General features: G+C 40.6%; 1 protein-coding gene across 3 annotated transcripts in view; it reads right to left on the reverse strand.

Moving 5' to 3' along the window:
- Window positions 1-4,020: 4,020 nt before the first annotated feature.
- Window positions 4,021-21,694, reverse strand: part of LOC108718613 — a 37,281-nt gene continuing 19,607 nt past the window's right edge. For 2 of the 3 annotated variants that reach the window (XM_041566674.1, XM_041566673.1), the window contains one exon: window positions 20,349-21,273. In XM_041566674.1, coding sequence (XP_041422608.1) covers window positions 21,114-21,273 — 160 coding nt within the window. In that variant the 3' untranslated portion in view covers window positions 20,349-21,113. Of the gene's footprint in view, window positions 5,116-6,734; window positions 7,009-9,738; window positions 9,894-10,305; window positions 10,595-20,348; window positions 21,274-21,694 lie in introns of those variants that run through there. The other variant, XM_041566675.1, reaches the window with a different exon arrangement.

The following is a 21,694-nucleotide window of genomic DNA, read 5'->3' on the forward strand; positions in this document are numbered from 1 at the left end:
TTTTTGGAATTTTAATAACACTTGACTTTTTAACATTTGATATAACATAAATGTTTTAATAGTTACTGTTTTTATATCATTCACTAATATTTATTTTGTAATATTTCACTGGGAATGCTGGGAATTGAGTCCCACACTGGGAGGTGGGAACCAAGTTGTAACCCCTCCCCCTAAATCACTTACTTAAAGGGATACTGTCATGGGAAAAAGTATTTTTTCAAAACGCATCAGTTAATAGTGCTGCTCCAGCAGAATTCTGCATTGAAATCCATTTCTCAAAAGAGCAAACAGATTTTTTTATATTCAGTTTTGAAATCTGACATGGGGCTAGACATTTTGTCAATTTCCCAGCTGCCCCTGGTCATGTGACTTGTGCTGCACTTTAGAAGAGAAATGCTTTTTGGCAGGCTGCTGTTTTTCCTTCTCAATGTAACTGAATGTGTCTCAGTGGGACCTGGATTTTACTATTGAGTGTTGTTCTTAGATCTACCAGGCAGCTGTTATCTTGTGTTAGGGAGCTGCTATCTCGTTACCTTCCCATTGTTCTTTTGTTTGGCTGCTGATGAAAGGGAGGGGGGTGATATCACTCTAACTTGCAGTACAGCAGTAAAGAGTGATTGAAGTTTATCAGAGTACCAGTCACATGACTTGGGGCAGCTGGGAAATTGACAATATGTCTAGCCCCATGTCAGATTTCAAAATTGAATATAAAAAAATCTGTTTGCTCTTTTGAGAAATGGATTTCAGTGCAGAATTCTGCTGGAGCAGCACTATTAACTGATTCATTTTAAAAAAATATTTTAAAATAAAATTTTCCCATGATAGTATCCCTTTAAGTGTTTTGTTACACAGTTCATTTAGCTTGATAAAGGGCTGGAATAGCCTGAAACGTTGCTCTGCTAATGGCATGAATAAATAATTGAATCACATATTGGAGTGCTGCTGGATTTATTGCTTTATTGTGGATATATTCCTTGGCAGAGAGGAACACAGCTGTGCACCCGACGCTTCAAAAGGCGATTCAGTGTAAGTGTGGCACCTTTACTGATTTTCCTGTATTTGTTCTACATGGCTTATGGCAGAACTGCATTTGGACTAATCAGGCCACCATACTCCCACCTTGTGACCTAGAGCAGTGCCTTGTGGGAGCTAGGACTCCATTTTACAGCTCATGTTATGGAAGAAGTAGACCGTTTATTCTCTCCTCACGGTAGCATCTTTGGTAAGCAAAATATTTGCGCCAAATCACCTCCACCGCTGCCAGTGCCCCCCAGAGACATTGGCGCATATACATTCATGCCAGCTAGTGTTTTCATGTTGCAGTTTATACGCTCATATGTTTTATATTATAGTTATATTTATATTATAGTTCATTGCAAACATACTTATTGTGCTTTGTGTATTTGTTACACTTTCACCTCTCCACTCAGCTTTCTATCTATTCCCCTTGCCATCCAGTAAAATCTACAGACTCCAAGCTCAGTCTCTTTATTGGAGTGTGGGGAGGTTTAGCTGCATGAACTACACACTGGCCCAGGGTAATACATAGGGAGGACAGAACACTGAAAAAAGCATTAAAGAACTCATAATTCAAATTACCCCACTGTCTCCATCTTACCATACAGTCTCCATCCTTAAATCAGTGTCTCCCATCTTGCCCTACTGTTTCCATCATCTTGTCCTACTGTCTCCATTTTGTCCCGCTGTCTCCATCTTGTCCTACTGTCTCCATCTTGTCCTACTGTCTCCATCTTGTCCTACTGTCTCCATCTTGCCCTACTGTCTCCATCTTGTCCTACTGTCTCCATCTTGCCCTACTGTCTCCATCTTGTCCTACTGTCTCCATCTTGCCCTTCGGTCTCCATCTTGCCCTACTGTCTCCATCTTGTCTTAATGTATTCATCTTGTCCTACTGTCTCTATCTTGTCCTACTGTCTCCATCTTGCCCTACTGTCTCCATCTTGTCCTACTGTCTCCATCTTGCCCTTCGGTCTCCATCTTGCCCTACTGTCTCCATCTTGTCCTACTGTCTCCATCTTGTCCTACTGTCTCCATCTTGCCCTACTGTCTCCATCTTGTCCTACTGTCTCCATCTTGCCCTACTGTCTCCATCTTGTCCTACTGTCTCCATCTTGCCCTTCGGTCTCCATCTTGCCCTACTGTCTCCATCTTGTCTTAATGTCTTCATCTTGTCCTACTGTCTCCATTTTGTCCTACTGTCTCATCTTGCCCTACTCTCTCCATCTTGTCCTACTGTCTCCATCTTGCCCTACTGTCTCCATCTTGTCCTACTGTCTCAATCTTGCCCTACTGTCTCCATCTTGCCCTTCAGTCTCCATCTTGCCCTACTGTCTCCATCTTGTCTTAATGTATTCATCTTGTCCTACTGTCTCTATCTTGTCCTACTGTCTCCATCTTGTCCTACTGTCTCCATCTTGCCCTTCGGTCTCCATCTTACCATACAGTCTCCATCCTTAAATCAGTGTCTCCCATCTTGCCCTACTGTTTCCATCATCTTGTCCTACTGTCTCCATTTTGTCCTGCTGTCTCCATCTTGTCCTACTGTCTCCATCTTGCCCTACTGTCTCCATCTTGTCCTACTGTCTCCATCTTGTCCTACTGTCTCCATCTTGCCCTTCGGTCTCCATCTTGCCCTACTGTCTCCATCTTGTCCTACTGTCTCCATCTTGTCCTACTGTCTCCATCTTGCCCTACTGTCTCCATCTTGTCCTACTGTCTCCATCTTGCCCTACTGTCTCCATCTTGTCCTACTGTCTCCATCTTGCCCTTCGGTCTCCATCTTGCCCTACTGTCTCCATCTTGTCTTAATGTCTTCATCTTGTCCTACTGTCTCCATTTTGTCCTACTGTCTCATCTTGCCCTACTCTCTCCATCTTGTCCTACTGTCTCCATCTTGCCCTACTGTCTCCATCTTGTCCTACTGTCTCAATCTTGTCCTACTGTCTCCATCTTGCCCTTCAGTCTCCATCTTGCCCTACTGTCTCCATCTTGTCTTAATGTATTCATCTTGTCCTACTGTCTCTATCTTGTCCTACTGTCTCCATCTTGTCCTACTGTCTCCATCTTGCCCTTCGGTCTCCATCTTGCCCTACTGTCTCCATCTTGTCTTAATGTCTCCATCTTGTCCTACTGTCTTCATCTTGTCCTATTGTCTCCATCTTACCCTTCTGTCTCCATCTTGTCCTATTTTCTCCATCTTGTCCTATTTTCTCCATCTTGTCCTTCAGTCACTACCATTCCTCGGTGCCTCTGTCTTGTTCTGCTTAAATAACCTTGCTATCCTGCCACTTTCCATACATAGAGATACTTCTCTGTGGAATGGGCCCTTGGTGGTTACATCTATCAATTGAAACTGATACCCCTAGAACGAATATTTAAACAACATGGCTATTGGTGACAGAAATCATTATACAGAGTTAGGTAGGCTTACAACACCAATGTACTTTGAGTATTGGGTACTTTTTGGCAGAGGTAATATTTGCTGGGATGGGGGCAGGCTTGTGAGAGACGGGACCATGACTTAATGGGACAGTATGTGTTGTCAAGGGTCAGAGTCATTAAAACAAGGGGCAAATAGTAGGGTCGGTGTTTGTGAGATAGAAGGGTTGGCTGGTAAAAATTATGCTTCGTGCCATTTGCTTGATAATTATAAAATTAGTCCAGTTTATTCCTGAATAGGTGCCAACCCTAGTTACCCCCCAACCTAGAGCTACCTGTTCCTTTCAAAACTTCTGGGAGCATTTCTATACACCATTAGCAATTGTTCCTTTGTGATTAGTAAAAAGCCGATATAGGCCGATATAGGTAGGCTTTTCCTTTAAATGAACTAAAATACCATGGACCTTGCAGTATTTATTGTGACCACTGGGAGGCAGTATTGTAGCAGCAGAGAAACTGTGTCTGAATTTCACTTTCTGAAGGTGAGAAATGCAATAAACAAGTAAGTACTGACAGTTCAGAAACTGTGTGATGATAAGAATGCTGAGCAATGCCAGAGAAAACCAAACAATTGTAATTTAATGATTTTACAATGGTATGTACATTAGCACAGAGCCAGTGTACTATTACTATTAATATTGGATTTATAAAAATGAAGAAAGAATGTGAGGAAGTAGCCAATAAAATAGGTTTAATGTTGTTGTGGCTTCAAGGAAGGGTCTGATCACTGTAGCTCAGAAACTGTAGCTGAGACCTACTAGATATATCTCCAGTACCATCCAATACCATACTTTATGGTATAGGTTACGGTTATAGTCAGGAGTCTGTGACATTTTTGTGAATGTCATACATATATAACATTTAATATGTAATACTAATTAATGTTATGTATATTATGTACGGTTGATTATTTCCCTTTATTTCAAGTGCCAACGTATTGCTCAGAAGGGCCCTATCACACACAGTAGGGTCAGTTTAATCAGGAGACTATCTACCTGGCTGTATGGTTTTGGAGTGGGGGGGGGTACCCAGTGGAAAACACTCTGTGGATATAGTGCCATGTCAGGAGTCAAACCTATATATACAATATAATGAAGCCAGTTATGAACAAAATACTCTGTTGTTATAATCTGCTGGTCACCAACTCAAGATCGAGTGGTAGAATTTGATTCAGCCTTTGGGTACCCCTGCATTACAGTATCCATTAGCTTTGAGCTTCATTTGGACTTTCCATTCCAGCAGCCATGGAGAGTGTTGCTGGTGGAAGATCTTCACATAAGAATCCATTGGACTGTCCATATGTATAAAGGAGACAATTCTCATTCAGATTATCTTTAGTTACATCACATGATGCCAAGTGAATCATTGAGGAAACCATCATTTCTGCATTAAACACAATTCAAACTGTTTATTAATTTCAACAGAGGTTCCTTCTCTTGCTTTCCTACTGTCTGTTAGAGGGCACTGACTGAGTACAACAATGGCTACCAACAAAGTTTCACTCCGTTGTATTCAGGTTCCGTCCCATAAACCTCCACTTCACAGATCTGGAGATTTTCTGGTCTCCCGGGAATGACCACACTCACATAGCGACCCACCATTCCCTTACAGGACAGGGTGATAGTCAGTTGTGAGACGTCAGTGATGGTGCCGCATCTGGGGGAGGGAAGAAACATATCAGATAAAAGTCACACGAAATAATATTTGTGTGTTTTTACCCACTCTCGATAAAAAAAAGTGATCGCTGTATTTGGGAACACTCAGCATGCGTGTACAGTGTACATTAGAGTGAAAAAGATTGGAAACAGTAGGAAATGTTCATGTTTTATACATAGTCGTGCCAATCCCTGTGGTCAATGCTGGATTGGGGCAAACTTCATTATGCAACAGGACGATGATCCAAAGCATACTTATAACTTACACAAAGCCTATTACGGTATAAGAAAGAACCTGGAGAATGTTCCACAGAATCACTAGATCTCAACTCTCTAGAGCTTTTGTGGGAATAGAGTCAACGTACGCTGCCCTACAAACCAGTCACACCTCTGAGAAGAGCTACAGTAGGTGGGGATTGAAATTACCTTTGAATATTTTTGTAAATCCCAACTGTTTGAATCTGGGCCTGCTGTCCCCTTACCCACCTTCACTTACCTCATGGAGCTCAAACCAAATCGCTACTGCAGAAAATGCAATTGCACTCTTAAATTTTGCTCTTAAAGTTACTAAGGGCAATGTTTGTGCTGCTTCTGGTAACTTTCCACACACTGCAGCAAAGTTCCTTGCCAAATGTCTGCTGGAATTGCTGCAAATCAGGGTTTCTTTATTGAACGTTATATGAGATAGTAGAGCGAGGCAAGGACCATACATTTCTCCATTTATTTGTAAAACTTTATATTCAGCATTATATGAACCTAATAAGCATAGGGAGTCATATTCACATTTCTCCAGGTTTGTGCCAGCGTGTGGAATTGCTTTATAATCAGGGGCTCATAAAAGCCCCAGTATTTTGCATCTTTCCCAGGTGACTACCTCCTTAATTTTAGGTGCAGCTAGTAGTGGCTGTGTGATAATAAACACTGGAATTGACTTCACCCTGAGCACTGGGGAACATCTCATCTGCACATTATTTAAGCTTCTAGTTTAATAAGGTTGTTTTGAAACAGTCAACTACCAGGTATAGTTACTGAGGAACTGAATCTGCAAATAAACACATACCCCAAAGGACTGCCTGGTTGATCTTTATTGTGAACCTCCAATATGTGGAAGTTGTAGAACTTTGGCTGTTCTTTCTCAATATAACACTCTGAATTAAACTAGTCCACTTAGAACTCTTTGGTTCTCACTTAACATCTGCTTGAGTTGAGGATCCAGAAATGTGTCCCCCCCTTGCTTGATTTCTCTTTACATGGATTCCAGTAAGTGGGGCTTTGTTTTAATCTAAATCACATCATCTATGAATTCATATTTGCTTCCTTATACATGTTTTTATTGGTGTTTCCCAAGGTGCCTTTCTAATCTAATTCGTTCTTACCTTCGTTTCCATGCTTTAAGAACCACCAGGCATTTGGAATTTGTTTTGTGCTGCTTACTGACATAGAAATGTGTTCACTATGTGGAGTTTCCACCCTTTATTAATGTTTGTATGTTCCTTTATTGACTTTTGATGTTCAACTGTGGGTAATTTGGTGGTGTGTTGTATTTATCATTCAATTAGTAGAGTTAATTGCTACGAGTTGCAGTACTGACAAGACATTGCTTTGTTGTTTGGGACTTACACTGGGTTGTTTTTATCTGCTGAATTTCCAACACGAATTTCGGCTCCTTTCAGGCGCTCACCGCAACAGTCTCCTCTGTTCACTATGACCACTGTCTCAATCTTGTACCATTTCTTTAGGTCCAGCTGCCACCAAGCCGGGTTGTCATTATTGGTGTGGGAACATGAGCCACCCATCATATTTGTCCACTTATTACCATCAATAGCGGTAGCAGCGTTATACTCGGGTCTGTAAGTTGAGCTCTGACTGGCCTCTCCCAATCTTGCCAGATTCACTGTCAACAAAATGTAATTATATTAATTTTCCTCATGAAAAATATATGAACAAGACAAACGGAGGGAACTTCTTTAATAGTATTGCTCTTGCTAAAATATCATGTGTCTGATGGTGATGACTGAAGTTTATCATCTTTAAAATATTGAATTGGGAATAGGAATAGTGGATAACAGTGAGCTTTACAATAGTGGAGTGACTTTTTGTCTAGGACAGATAAAATTTGTCAATTGCAATGTCAGACTTCTTCTTAATTCAGACAGGAGTCAGTCAGATTTTGATTGATAGTTAGGTCTAATACATCTTTTTGGTGGGGGACGTCCTTTGCCTAAAAGATATATTTGAGCTAATTTTTTTCAGACTAACCAATACAAATCCGTCATGTAGAGAGACAGATTTGGTTATTTCGAAAGAGTAATGTATGGTATCCCAAAACCCAGAACAGACATAACATAGTGACATAACATACTACCGTATATACTCGAGTATAAGCCGAGTTTTTCAGCCCACAATATATGGTGAAAAATTCTACCTCGGCTTATACTCGGGTCAAGCGCAAAAACGGTCGCCGGCGTCTAAGAATAGTCGCCGCGCCTAAGAATAGTCGGCGGCACCCAAGAATAGTCTCCAAGAATATTCGCCGGCATCCAAGAATGGTCGCCTGCATCCAAAAACGAGACGCCGGCACCTCCAATGGGAGCAGAAACCCTCAATTTTTTGATTGAAACTTACCAGAAGCTGCTGCATTTCTCACCCTAGGCTTATACTCGAGTCAATAAACTTTCCCAGTTTTTGGAGGTAAAATTAGGTACCTCGGCTTATACTCGGGACGGCTTATACTCGAGTATATACGGTAAGTAAGGTTGAAAAAAGACACAAGTCCATCAAGTTCAGTCTTTTAAGTCTATATATAACCTAACTGCCAGTTAATCCAGAGGAAGGCAAAAACCCCATTTGAAGCTTCTCCAAAATTCCTTCCTGACTCCAAAATGGCAATGGGACCAGTCCCTGGATCAACTTGTACTATGAGCTATCTCCCATATCCCTGTATTCCCTCACTTGCTAAACACCATCCAACCCCTTCTTATACCTATCTAATGTATCAGCCTGTACCACTGATTCACTTCCCAGCTCTCCCTGTAACACCCCTTTCCCTCCTCTAATCTCATTGGCTCCCTCCTGTCTGGTGGGAGGAGCTACTGGTGAATAAAGCATCCGACCCTTCCTTGTACCTATCTAATGTATCAGCCTGTACCACTGATTCAGGGAGACAATTCCACATCTTCATAACTCTCACTGTAACAAACCCCTTCCCAATATTTAGGCAGAACCTCTTTTCTTCTAATCGGAATGGGTGACCTTGTGTCTGCTGGAAAGACCTACTGGTAAATAAATCATTAGAGAGATTATTATATGATCCCCTTATATATTTATACATAGTTATCATATCTCCCCTTAAGCGCCTCTTCTCCAGCTGGAACATCCCCAATTTGGCCAGTCTTTCCTCATAGCTAAGATTTTCCCTTTACCAGCTTAGTTGCCCTTCTCTGTACCCTCTCTAATACAATAATGTCCTGTTTGAGTGATGGAGACCAAAACTGTACGGCATATTCTAGATGGGGCCTTACCAGTGCTCTATACAGTGGGACCCCCTCCTCCCGTGACTCTCTGCCCCATTTAATACAAGTCAAGACCTTATTTGCCCTTGATGCTGCTGACTGGCATTGCTTGCTACAGACAAGTTTATTATCTACAAGGACTCCAAGCTCCGTCTCCATTATGGATTTGCCTAGTGCAGTCCCATTAAGGGTATAAGTGGATATTGTTACATCCCTGGTGCATGACTTTACATTTATTAACATTGGATCTCATTTGCCACTTAGCTGCCCAGATTGCCAGTTTGTCAAGATCCTGTTGCAAGTGCCACATCCTGGATGGAATTAATTGGTGGACCCCACTAAGAACCTTAATCCAAGACGCAAAGGTTTTGGTCATGGCTCATGCTTTTGCAAATAACAATAGCCTTTCCCTTTGGGAGGAGCCATCCACTACTCAGATGCCACCAGGTCTTAAAGTGAGAGAACCAAGGCGAGAGTTCTGGGCAGACTAGGGGACCGCAACATGTGGCAGGAAGAACAGGGTAAGAGCAAAGCATAGTTGAGGAAACAGGCTGATCTCAAAATCAATCAGTCAGCTCAGTACAGAGGCAGGATCTAGAAGAATAGTCAGTAATGGGCAAAGGTCGTTTCAGGCAGAGATACAGTGGTGGTCAAGGACAGGCAAAGGCCAAAGAACAGAGAAAACAGGCTAGTAGTGCACCCAGGAATTATCTACAATAGACCTACGTTGGGCAGTGAACAAATGGACGAGGTGTCTTTAAATATTTGGATTTCGCACCAACGTGATGACATCAGAAGTGGGCGCCAAACAAAATGGCAGGACACACGTGCACAAAGATGCATGGGCCAAATCATATGGAAGCAGCTTGGGGCGTTCCCACCACCCAACTAGACCACTGGGTACAGTTACAAGTAAGTTCTAATTCATCTTCTATGCAAACAGAGACCCTCACAAAAAGATGCGTTAGACTTGACTGCCAATTAAAATCTGACTCTGACACCTGCATGAAGAGAGAATAAAGAGAGACAGATGCTGAGAGGAGGATAGGAACTAGACTAATTCTAAAACAGTACAGAATTGAACCTGATTAACATATTACCGCAGGCCTTACCATCTGTAGATTTCGGTTCTTGCCCATAAACCTCCACTTCACAGAGCTGCAGATATTCTGCCCGGTCAGAAATGACCACACTGACATAACGACCCCCCATCCCCTTACAGCACAGAGTAATGGTCGATTGTGAAACATCAGTGATGGTGGCGCATCTGGGTGGAAAAGACAAATATGAGTTTATTTTATGACAGTTTGATCAAATGGGAAAAACAGATGATCATTTTTCTATGTTGTTGTCACTTAGCTTTACCATTGAGTACCTCTGTTTCTAGAACTCTACAGAAAACTGTTTTGATTCTTATTTCAGCATTGATACCTACTGCATCAGGGCATGGCATTTTCAAATTTGGACTTCTATTAACCTCATTGTATTATTTATCAGTGGTCAGGGGAATGAGAAGGACTTTGTTCTCTCCATGAACCCCATGTTGAGTTTTACCCAACCATGACCCATGATTCCTTTCTTGAAGTCACCTCAGATGCTATGCCTCATTAATATAATGCATTCATTTTAAAAAGAAGAGATACTCTTACAGAATACAGATACAGGTGTTTGGGACTCACACGGGGTTGTTATTATCTGCAGAATTTCCAACACGAATCTCGGCTTTTAACAGACGCTCACTGCAACTGTCTCCTCTGTTCACTATGACCACAGTATCAATGTTGTAGGTCTTCTTCAGGTCCAACTGCCACCAAGCAGGATTGTCTTTATTCGTGTGAGCACAGGGGCTTTTGAATATGTTGTTTTCTTTATTGCCATCAACAGCCGATTGAGCGGTGTACTTCGGGTCAAAAGTGGAGCTTTGCTTGACATCTCCTGACCTTGCCAGATTATTGGCTAAACAATAAAATAATATAAATAATATAAAGAAATGTGCTCTACTTCTCAGACAGTGCATCATAAGTGATCTAGAGGATGGAAATAATTAAGGATTGTAAATATGTATGTTGCAATCTATTGGATAAATTCATTTAGACACTGTATCACCACATTGTGGCTCTGGTTATGGGCAGATCACTAAATCATCAGCAGTGACCTCCGCATAGAGTATGTCAGTAAAGATTAAAGACAAATGCTAAATCAAGAAGATTCTCCTACCTCCTGGTGGGGGGCTGCAGGAATGAACCCATCCAATGGAGATGCCAACCAGCAGGACCACAATGCACTTCATCCTAATGGAGAAGAGACAACACAATGATAAACAGAGAGTCTTTTGAGTTGAGTATTTTCCTAATGTGCAACAGAGATACCAAACAAATAAAGAGCTCTTGCTTATTCAACGGCTACAAAATCTGAGGTTTATAACTAGTCACAGATTCACATATAATGCACATATTTTGCATTTCTGTGTATATTGAAAGTAAGATTCCATGAATATACCTGGTCTGCATGCTAATGTAAAGCTGCTGAGATGTTTCCCTCTGTGGCTTTTTTTTTAATTTGGATCTTTATACCTTAAAGTGATTCTATGGTCAAAACTCTCAAATTGTGAATTATCCAAACTCGATTTGAATTTGAATTCAAATTGAAATTTTGAGATTTATCATACTCTGGCCCTTCAAGAACTCGAATTCGACTATTCGCCACCTAATTCATGTATAAGTCAATAGGAGAGGTCCATGGACCAATCTTCAAATCTTATTAGCCTTCCTAACATTTGAGTTTTTTTCGAGAAAAAACTCAAATAATTTTCGAGTCTGTCGTTTTTTTTATAAATCACCCCCCCCAGCTGAATTTTGAGTATATTTGAATTTTATAGAGTTTACAAATTCGAAATTCAACCTTTAATAAATGTGCCTCTAAGTATGTGTGTGTGCTTGTATGTATATTTCGGTGTATGTATTTGCAGAGAGAAGTGGGATCACATGACAGTTGCTGGAGATTCGTCTCATTTCAACCGATATAAACTACAATGTGTCTATAACTATCCTCCCTCTTCTTTCTTCTTCTATAGATTATCAGATATCCTCTCCGTCTTTCTACTCCCTACCTCCCTTCTCCTCTCTTTTCTATTCTTCTGTCTCTCATCCCACTTCTTCCTTTTTCTTTTCTCACCACTGACCCTTTGTTTTGCCAGTTTCTCTCACTGAGATTTTAAGGGGGTATATGAGGGTCTCTACACTAGTTTCTGTACTCCAGGCAGGGCTGTATTTATATTGGCACCCAAGAGCCTGTGCATGGGGCAGCAGCTTTAAGGGGGCAGCCATGGGGTCTCTATATACTAGATTATTAGAATAAAAGAAAAGTAAAAATTCTCCCCACCTACCACCAGAGTCTGGTCTTGTTAATCCAATGGCAGAGCAGGGGCAGTAATGGGGTAAAGTGTTTATTGAGGTGCAGTGAGTGCAGCGTGATACAGAACCTCTGTATAAAAGAGTAAAGGTGGCCATAGATACACAGATAATATCGTATGAAACAAATTTAGTACAATATTCGGTGCATGTTTCAAGGCATCAACGTGGGTAACGAACGATGGCCGGGACTGTGGGGAGGTATTGGGAGCAGAGGGAGCCCTGGGACTTGCTACATGGGGTGGCTGGCATCTGTCGTAACCTGGGCTTGGTATAACATGGCAAGGACAGGGTTATCGGTTTTTGGCAAATATGGTTTTAATAAAAGATGTGGCCGACCTTCACCGACAAAAAGGGAAAACTGAGTCTTGTATTTTAATTAAATGTTAGCTCATAAGCGACTGCCTCCCCACAGTCATGTTGGAAAAAGAGCTGAGCGACATTGGCAGAAGACTTGGATATCGGTCGGCTCGTCGATTGGGCTGGACGGAATATTTTGATCGGGCACCTTTGAAGGGACCCAAACATCGACCATTGTTAGTGCTGAATGGTCAGATACAGGTAGAATTCTATATGTATATCTGACAATTCAGCTCTACACGTGTGTATTGAAACAAACAATCGGCCATGACCCAAGTAAACTGAGAACACACTAGACCTGTTAACAAACAAGCACTACCTATAGTGTATCAGTATTGCAGGCACCTGTATGGGGGATTCTTAGTCAACTTAATGAGGGGCAAATTTTTGCAAAACGCATTGAAGTCAATGGGCGTCAAAATAATTTTGACGCGATCGACTATTTTTATACACGCGATAATTTTGACAACTGCCAATTTTTTTTGACATGGCGGATTTTTCACCGGCGAATTGTCGCCACAGTTTTTCAAATGAATTCGCTTTCGGCAAAATGCAGAATTTCTTTGTGAATTCGTGTCTGTCGAATTTATTCACAGACTACTACTACTACTGCAAAGGGACCTCACCACCAGCCATGATTCCAGGGCTGCTGCCTCAAATGCCGCCCCCCACCTGAGGCACGGTTCTCGCCTTACTTATGACAGGAGCGGCCCTGCTCACCACTTTGCTCTACTAGTCTGGTTATATATGTAGAAGGATACCTATATGGCAACAATAAAATACTGGCAAGGGATCCCTTTTTCCAGAGACCTGTTATCCAGAAAGATCCAAATTACGGAAAGTCTCTCATAGATGACCTGCTACTGACCTGCTACTCAACTCTTCTCTCATTACCTCCTCACATGCTCACATTCAAGACTTTGCAAGGGCTGCACCCCTCCTCTGGAACTCTCTCCCACGATCTGTCCCACTTTCTCCCAACCTTTCTGCTTTCAAGAAATCTCTAAAAACGCACTTCTTTCGAGAAGCCTCCCCTCACTCTGCTTAACTACCAAACGCAACACCACATACAGTAGCACATTTCTCACCCACTTAATTCGATCTTGCCCACTCACACACCTTGTGTATTACTCCCTTCCCTTTAGAGTGTAAGCTCTTTCTGCATAGGGCTTTCCTCACCTTTTTGTACCTGTATTGATTGTGATGTATGTAACTTCATATGTTCTATGTATATAATTCATGTGATGTAGTTGTATAATCACATTTACTTTACAGTGCTACGCAATATGTTGGCGCTATATAATTACATGTTAATAATAAAATAATAATAATAATAGATGCTATTTTATCCAAATTCTTAGAAATGATTTCCTTTTTCTGTGTAATAATAAAACAGTAACTTGTACTTGATCCCAACTAAGATATAATTAATCCTTATTGGAAGCAAAACCAGCCTATTGGGTTTATTTAATGTTTATATGATTTTCTAGTAGACTTAGGGCAGAGACAGGCAAGAAGATTCGGGGAGATTAGTTGCCCAACGACAAATCGTCTCTTCATCGGACGACTAATCTCCCCGAACTGCTGACTAGAATCTAAATCGCAGGTAGGATGGCACTCGGAGTGCTTTGTTCTCCTAACTAGCCCGAAGTTTCCTCGTGAGTGTCCTAGAATCTAAATCGCCGGCGGGGAGGCAGTTTGGGGAGATTAGTCGTCCAAAGACGAGGAGATTTGTCACCAGGCAACAAAATCTCCCCGAATCTTCTTGTCTGTCTCTGCCCTTAAGGTATGAAGATCCAAATGACAGAAAGATCCGTTATCCGGAAAATCCCAGGTCCCGAGCATTCTGGATAACAGTTCTCATACCTGTATTGCAATCCCTTCTATTGCTTCATCTGGGAATCTTGACACCTCATTTCCTCATAATGATATGGATTTCATCAAACGCTTAGATAAGAATAAGAAATGAATAAGATTTGGAAATTGAATATGTAGAGATCTTACCTTACTGGTCCTTATACGCTCTATGACTGTTCCTTACCCTGACTGACTTTAAATACCATCAATAACCTGTGCTGATAACTGTTGTATCAAGCAGTTTGTTCCAATTGTTTGGAGAGCAAATTGTGACACTCCCATTATTTCTTTATTCTCTGAATAATTTATATTGATATTTCTCTTCAGTGGTTTCTGCGTGTAGCCTTGAGTAAACAGGGTGTTTTATTTACACGAATCCCTTGTGCCCCACTGCAAGGTCCTTATTCTACTTAACAGTGTTATTGTGATTTGGCTTTTGGGGAGAACCCCTTCCTCAGGTGCATTCTGAGGAAAGGGTTCTCCCCGAAAGCTTGTGTTACTTTTCCGCTGTAATGAAATGCTCTAAAGGCAAAGCCGGAGGATGGTGTGCTTCATATCCCGTTATTCAAGAAAATATCCACAGTGGTGATATTAATGAAAATGATGTGCCCCAAGCCAAGGTTTAGCCCCCCATAGGGGTACTTTATGATGACCCTAGACAGAAGTGCAAGATGCTTTCCTTTGCACCACCATTATGGAACACACACTGGTGTTAGGGGGTACAGTACACCTACGTGCCACCCTCCTCCTGCTCCTCATGAATTAAATTATGCTGGCAGAGTTATAATAATGGGGCAGCTGTAGATTTCTGTGCTCTGCAACAGACCTCAGAGACGTGATAAATGGCCAACTGCACATACATGACCCCTGCCAAATGAAGCCAAGCTAGAAGAAACTTCAGTAAAGATAAACATGGACAGAGACTTCTCAAACATAAGCACCGGCAAAACAGGTGGATTTTAAAAATGTTCTTGTGGGCATATATCCCACAGAAATAAAAAACGCAATGCATGTAATTATATATACAAGTGTATTTTTGCTACACCACAGGGCGGGCAGTGTTTTAACAATATTTATAACAATAAAATCCATGGGAAAATAAATACAGGGAGGGTAAATGCAAAGGAATATAAGAAGTAAATCCCTGCTCAAAGAGGGTAAAGGGAAACCCCATTTGGTTGAATGAGAAAGAATAAAGCTTTACAGACTAGTGCAATAAAAAGAGATGGTAAATAAAGGATGGTGAAATGATTGATGGGGGTGAGAAAACGCTTGTTGAAAATATTCTTTCTTCATAAGAAATGGGATTCCCACTTGTACCTGTCGGGTAGGGGTAGAAAAGACTGTGGAAGAACCAAACTGATGAAATTCTGAGAGGCTTGATGGAATCTACCCAAGTTAGCAGACTGGACTGTGTTCAATAATAGACCACTATTTCTTATATTTATGTTTTCCAGTTGAGTAGTTGGAGTAGGTGCCACGCTAACCCAGTACTGATATAATTGTTAATGCTGACTTGAAAGGACATTTCATAAAGAAGAATTACAAGGGCTCACAAGGGTAAACCCACGAGTATCGGGCTGGCTTGCACATCACTATTCCTGACAATCGAGTTTTTCTCAAAGAAAAACTCCATTTGATTTGTGTTCGCATTTGATTTAGTTCCAATACTCTATAATTAGAGTATAAAAAAAACCTCTAACACAAGAACTCTGATAAATAACCCCACAAGTGTAAAAAACACGAAAAACTGTACTACAAGGTCATGTAGAAGTCAATAGGACCTTTCATTTTTGTAAGTGCACAAAAATTCAAATGACAATGAGGATTTCGAGGTTTTCGTATTCTTATTCATTCTGTGTTTTATTTGTTTATGCTTTTTATATTTGGATCTTTTAATGCATAAGTAGACATCTGTGGTTTTTAAAAATGCGAGTTTGTTCTAAATATATATTTTTTTGTGCAATTGAGATTTCTCCAAAGACTCCAAAGATTTATCACCAATAGTGTTAAAACTGGCTGTTAGGGTTAGTGCCAGTTTTCTCTAATTATAGAGTTTTTGACAAACTTGATACAAATTTTGTCCGTAGTTTAGAATGGTGGTCTAGTGGACGACCTTATGTGCAAAAAAATGCATAGAGAAAATTCAAAAAATGGTTCTTCAAGTAGTGGGGAACCGGTATTTTGGCAAAGAAGTCATTGTACATGAACAGGAATCAAACAACCTGGAACAAATTTGACTTTGGACTTCTTACTATATGACTATGTTCTTGTTACTATGACTATGGACTTGTTACTATATGACTTTTTTCTTCTTACTTTGACTACGGACTTCTTACTGTATGGTTATTTTCTTCTTACTATGGATACATCATTGTTCTCCGATCAGTGTGACCTGGGCATGAGCTAAGCTTGGGCCTCCATGGGAAGGAGGGGGCTTAACCCGCTCAGGTGCAGGAGACATCGACTTGAGATTTCTCTCTTTGTCCTGGGAAAGTTTTGTGTTTGAAACTGTCCAAAGAAGTGGTGGATATTCTTCTTGAACAAAAATAAAACAACCCATACAGTATGTATCAGATATCTCAACAAAAAGAACATTACAGAAATCTTTACTGGACTAATAGTCAGTTGAGTAAATAAGCTTTCAAGATTAGTATTGATCTCAGGTTCCATCAAAGTTGCCTGGTGGGTAGAAATGTCTATAACAGATCAGGTCTCCTGGTTAGGCCCAGTGTTTTCCCAGTCCAGTTAATATGTAACCCTGAGTGGCAGACATTCAATCCTAGACTTCTTCTAGCCAAACACAATAAAACAGTAACTAAATAAAAAGCTAAAGTTTCAGGAGCAGGAGCCTTAGGGAATGTGGAACTGAGGCAGATAAGAACTATGTCATTGAATGTTAATATCAATTAATCATAAATCGTTACTCTTCTCTGGGTAATAAACCCTTGGAATGTTCTACCAAGTAGGCATGAGCAAGACCTGGACAAATGTAACCTGTTTGCTTAAAGGGAAAGTAATTATCAAAAAAAATCAAACCGTTCTTAAGTACCATAATGACACATGACTCTATTAACTCTGCCCATAAGACCCAACTCAGTACTTACCTAATTTGCTAATAGTTTACTGTATTATATTTAATGTTTTCTGTCTAAATATTTTAACCTGTATAGGGATTTCTGTTTATATGCATTGTCTCGGTTCACTTACCCTCATTAAATAAAAAAAATGGAAACAATCAATTAAAACCGTTGAACTGCTATTCACAAAGGTTCTTGCACCTATATATATGCACCTCTATACTTGGGCCTTGCAATGAAATGCTAATTGTGTGAACTGTTGTCTCACAGGCAAAATTTGCCTTGCGCAGTCAATAGAAATGACTTAAAAGGTAAGCTCTACAAGACAGGGACCGCCTTTCTCCTGTGCCACTTTAAATATATGATTCTAGCGTTATTCTAGTATTTGTCTCTGTTTGTACAGTTACTGTACTACGTTACTAATGTTATAGCACTGCAGATACAGAAGCAATACTCAAACTTATATATATATACAATGCATGCAACTGTACTACCACCATAGGGATTAAATTGGACTGCTCCAGAGAACCAGGAGAACTTGTTTTGGGACCAGGCCATTCAGACCTTTTAATATAATCTAAATGTCCTGCCACCCCCAGGTTGTACTGCTGATGTTTCATTGACAGGTTGGGTTAGATTTATTGGTCAACATGGGCAATTTTCATTAAGGCATGGAGAGGCTAAGCCTGCCCAAGCCACTCTGATACCTGAAATAATAAAAAAAGGGGAAAAAACATTTTTTTTACCATATATTTCTGGTTCCTACCTGGGAGGAGGTGCAATTATTTCATATTTTCTTGTGCTGATCAACTGTGAGCCTGCAAGAATCCATGCTGCAGGGTTTCCCTGTGAATGGTTAAGTCCCGATACAGCTGTACAGCAATCCAATTGGCTACAAAGAGAACTCTGAACTTCCTGTAGCCAATACCTGCGTCTGTACCGGGACTTAAACTTTGAGGGCAAGAGAAGCAGCATGGGTGTAGGTAAGCCTGACAGAATATGTCAGCTACGGTCCACAACATAGGTTATGGGGGATATTGGTGGAATAGAGTATGAAATAGAGATGAGATGGGGCATTTGGAAACATAGATAAAATTAGGGTGTTTGATACATAGGCAGAAGCAGGGCTGCCGTGGAAGGGATCCTAATTAGTGATGGGTGAAAAATTCGCGAAACGGCGCCGGCGTCTCGTTTTTGACGCCGGCGCCCGTTTTCGACGCCGGCGCCCGTTTTTTCGATGCCGGCGCCTTTTTTCGGCGAATTTTCGCGGCCGTTTCGCGAATTTATTCGTTCGCCCATCACTAATCCTAATCAGGGGTGCTGTGGAGATGGGGGAACCTGAGAAAACCCAAATGGAGGGAGAACTAAATAGGGAACTTCAGAAGCTCCATCCAGAGCAATACTGTATACAGAGGAAAAGCAATCCTACCAAAACCCCACTGTAGCCAACAGGATCTGGGGGAGGGGGAAGGGAATGGATGTCCTGTTACACCACTGCAAAATTCACTAAATTACAGCTTTAAGTTAGTATGCGTATGGTCAACTTTAGCCTCCCCAATCAAAAATTTTGGTCAAGACTCTAAAGGGTCTTTATGTCCAGAACAGAACATTTCTAAACTTAATATTAAATAATTGCACCATGGATATGCACTTATTGGCCCTCTTCCAACTTTATAACTTCTGTTGTGAAGTTCAGCATACATATAATATTATAGTAAACTATAGACCAACACGTATGGGGTTTAATTTTGGATATCTCTCCAAAGTTTGTTACACTCAATTTTAAAATCTAATATTTTGTTCCATGCTCTTTATCAAGTACATGTTTGGATTTGAAACCAACTTTGAAGAGGTACAGCAATGGAAACATTTTGTAGCAAGTAAGAGTATTAGAATGTTCACTGGACCAGACCATAACCAATTAACACATATGATTTGGCCAAACACTGCTACAAAAGTGTTCATGAGGGGTATAGAATCAGTATTTAAGATGAATATTCACTATGGCAGATCAGTTTAATCAAAACTTAATGAGGTGCAATGTGTACTAGAATGGAAACAGATGTTCTGAATATTTTTGAAATCGTTTCACCACTCATCTGAGCGGCTCAAAAAGTCCAGTTGCTTTTATCACTGCTAGATACTGCATATCATGATCTGGATTAGTGCAGTCCAACTTCTGAGCTACCGAGGGCTGGAATTTTTCTGGTCTACATGGTGGAGGGCCCATAATGAAGCCAGTGTTAGCCACTCCCTGTTTTTGACCACACCCACTATAAATCACACCCATGTTACCTCAAAACCATGTCCACTTTAATAGCACACCAACAAAACCAAATGGTTGGTGCTCACTGCAGGGATATCACTCATATGTGAAAAAAATTAAGTCATATTAAGACATACCCTTAAATCCATATACCTCCTGCTTCCCTATAGATAACACAGTACCCCCAGTACATGATTAAACACCTTAGGGGCTCCTAACAATAATTTTCAAATGCTAACAAACCACCAGAACAAATACCAGGATTATGTTCCACAGGCAGAGTATGGCACATACAAGTTGCATAGGGAAGGCAGAACAAAGCAGGAGACAGGGAAACCCATCAGGACCAGTCTAATATGTACTACATACAGCGACACATTGCTGGTGCCCCATTAGCATTTTGAATAAGGTGTGAAAAATGTGGGCAGTTTCAGTCTGGGTCTAGGGTATGAACAGTACAGGACTTTAAAATGTGAACAATAAAGGTTTCACAGGTGTGAACAATGCAGGGGGGATCAAATGTGTCAATACAGGGGATTACAGTGTGAATTTGAGGTTTAAACAATGCAGGGGCCAGTTAATCTCTGTAGTGATACCTATTAAAGTTTACACAAGGTAAACAGACACAACAGGCAGACTTTCATGTGGAGGGCCACACAAGGTGTGTTGGTCAGCGGCCCCCAGTTGGACAACCCTGACCTGGATGAACAAAAACCTTCATAGACATAGTACAATACACTACAATATTATTATATTATGATGGTATTATTCATACAAAAGAAACTTGTATTGTATGTTGTAGTTTCAATGTCTGTATGTATAATTTGATTTATATACTGCTACTTATGTATACAGCACTGTACAGTAGAACAATCAATTAATAAAACAAACGGGGGGTAATTACAATGATAAATACAGATAAATACAAAGTACACTTACATTAAAGATTTAGAGTTAAATGTCAAAGAGACAAGAGGATGCCTGTCCCATAGAGCTCACAATCTAAGTGATTACAATCTCCTTGTAAAGTTAATAAATTACTCATCTCTTAAGAGTTTGTTCGAAAAGTATATTGATAATCTGTGTTGGATCAAACAGGAAAATACAATTTCATTCAAAGAAGATTGTCTGGTTTGTCTGTATTTCCAATACACCATCGGCACACAACACCTCTTTGACCTCCTACGGACGCCCATGAGTTCTCACTAACACATCCATAGAGTATCCTTCTGCCTTTGCCTCTGCTATTGTTAGCAAGCATCAATCTCTACTACTTCCCAGCAGTCTAAAGGGAATTCCGGTCAGAAACCCATTGGCTAAGAGTTTTTAAGTCATAATTCTTTAATGGCCCATTTAGAAGAGCTGTTATGGTCTGTATTGTATAAAACGAGACACCAATCACAGAAGGAATATCATATGGCACCAGATGTAGAAGAACGAGGCACATGAACCACATGAAGGCTCATCAGAATGAAGTAGCGCTGTTAATGTTAGACTACATTATGTAGTAATGTTCATAGTCCTAAGGTTTCAGCTTCCTCCCCATAAACCTCCACTTCACAGAGTGTGAGATATTCCGAGCGCCCGGGAATAACCACACTCACATACTGACCCTCCAGTCCCCTACAGGAGAGAGTGATGATGGCTTGGGAGACGTCAGTGACAGTGCCGCATCTGAGGAAAAAAACAAATTATCATTATAAGAGCAGTAAAAAATGATACTATGGAAATCACTGTTGCACTGTGTATTAAATGCTGAATTTTTTCACTTTTATGTATTAAATTCATGCAAAGCTTCATGGTGTTAATTGTTGTGTCCAAGTTTCTTGAGGTTTTAAAATGTTTTTATGAGCACGTTGCAAAGAATGTACCACAACAGGTAAGTCCTCAGCCTCAATTTGCTGGAGGCTAAAACTTTGATTCCTCGCGGTGTGTAAACACAACTGACACATCATTAATTATATAAATGTAGTCATGCATAAGTGGCATATCACATGGCATCAATTATAGCAGGGGTCACATTCAAATGTAAAAAGACACAACACAAGCATGAAAACCGTCCCTGGGGTGGCAAATAAGGACTATGATAGGCTAT

Source organism: Xenopus laevis, chromosome 6L, assembly GCF_017654675.1.
Source record: "Xenopus laevis strain J_2021 chromosome 6L, Xenopus_laevis_v10.1, whole genome shotgun sequence".
Taxonomy (NCBI): Eukaryota; Metazoa; Chordata; class Amphibia; order Anura; family Pipidae; genus Xenopus; species Xenopus laevis.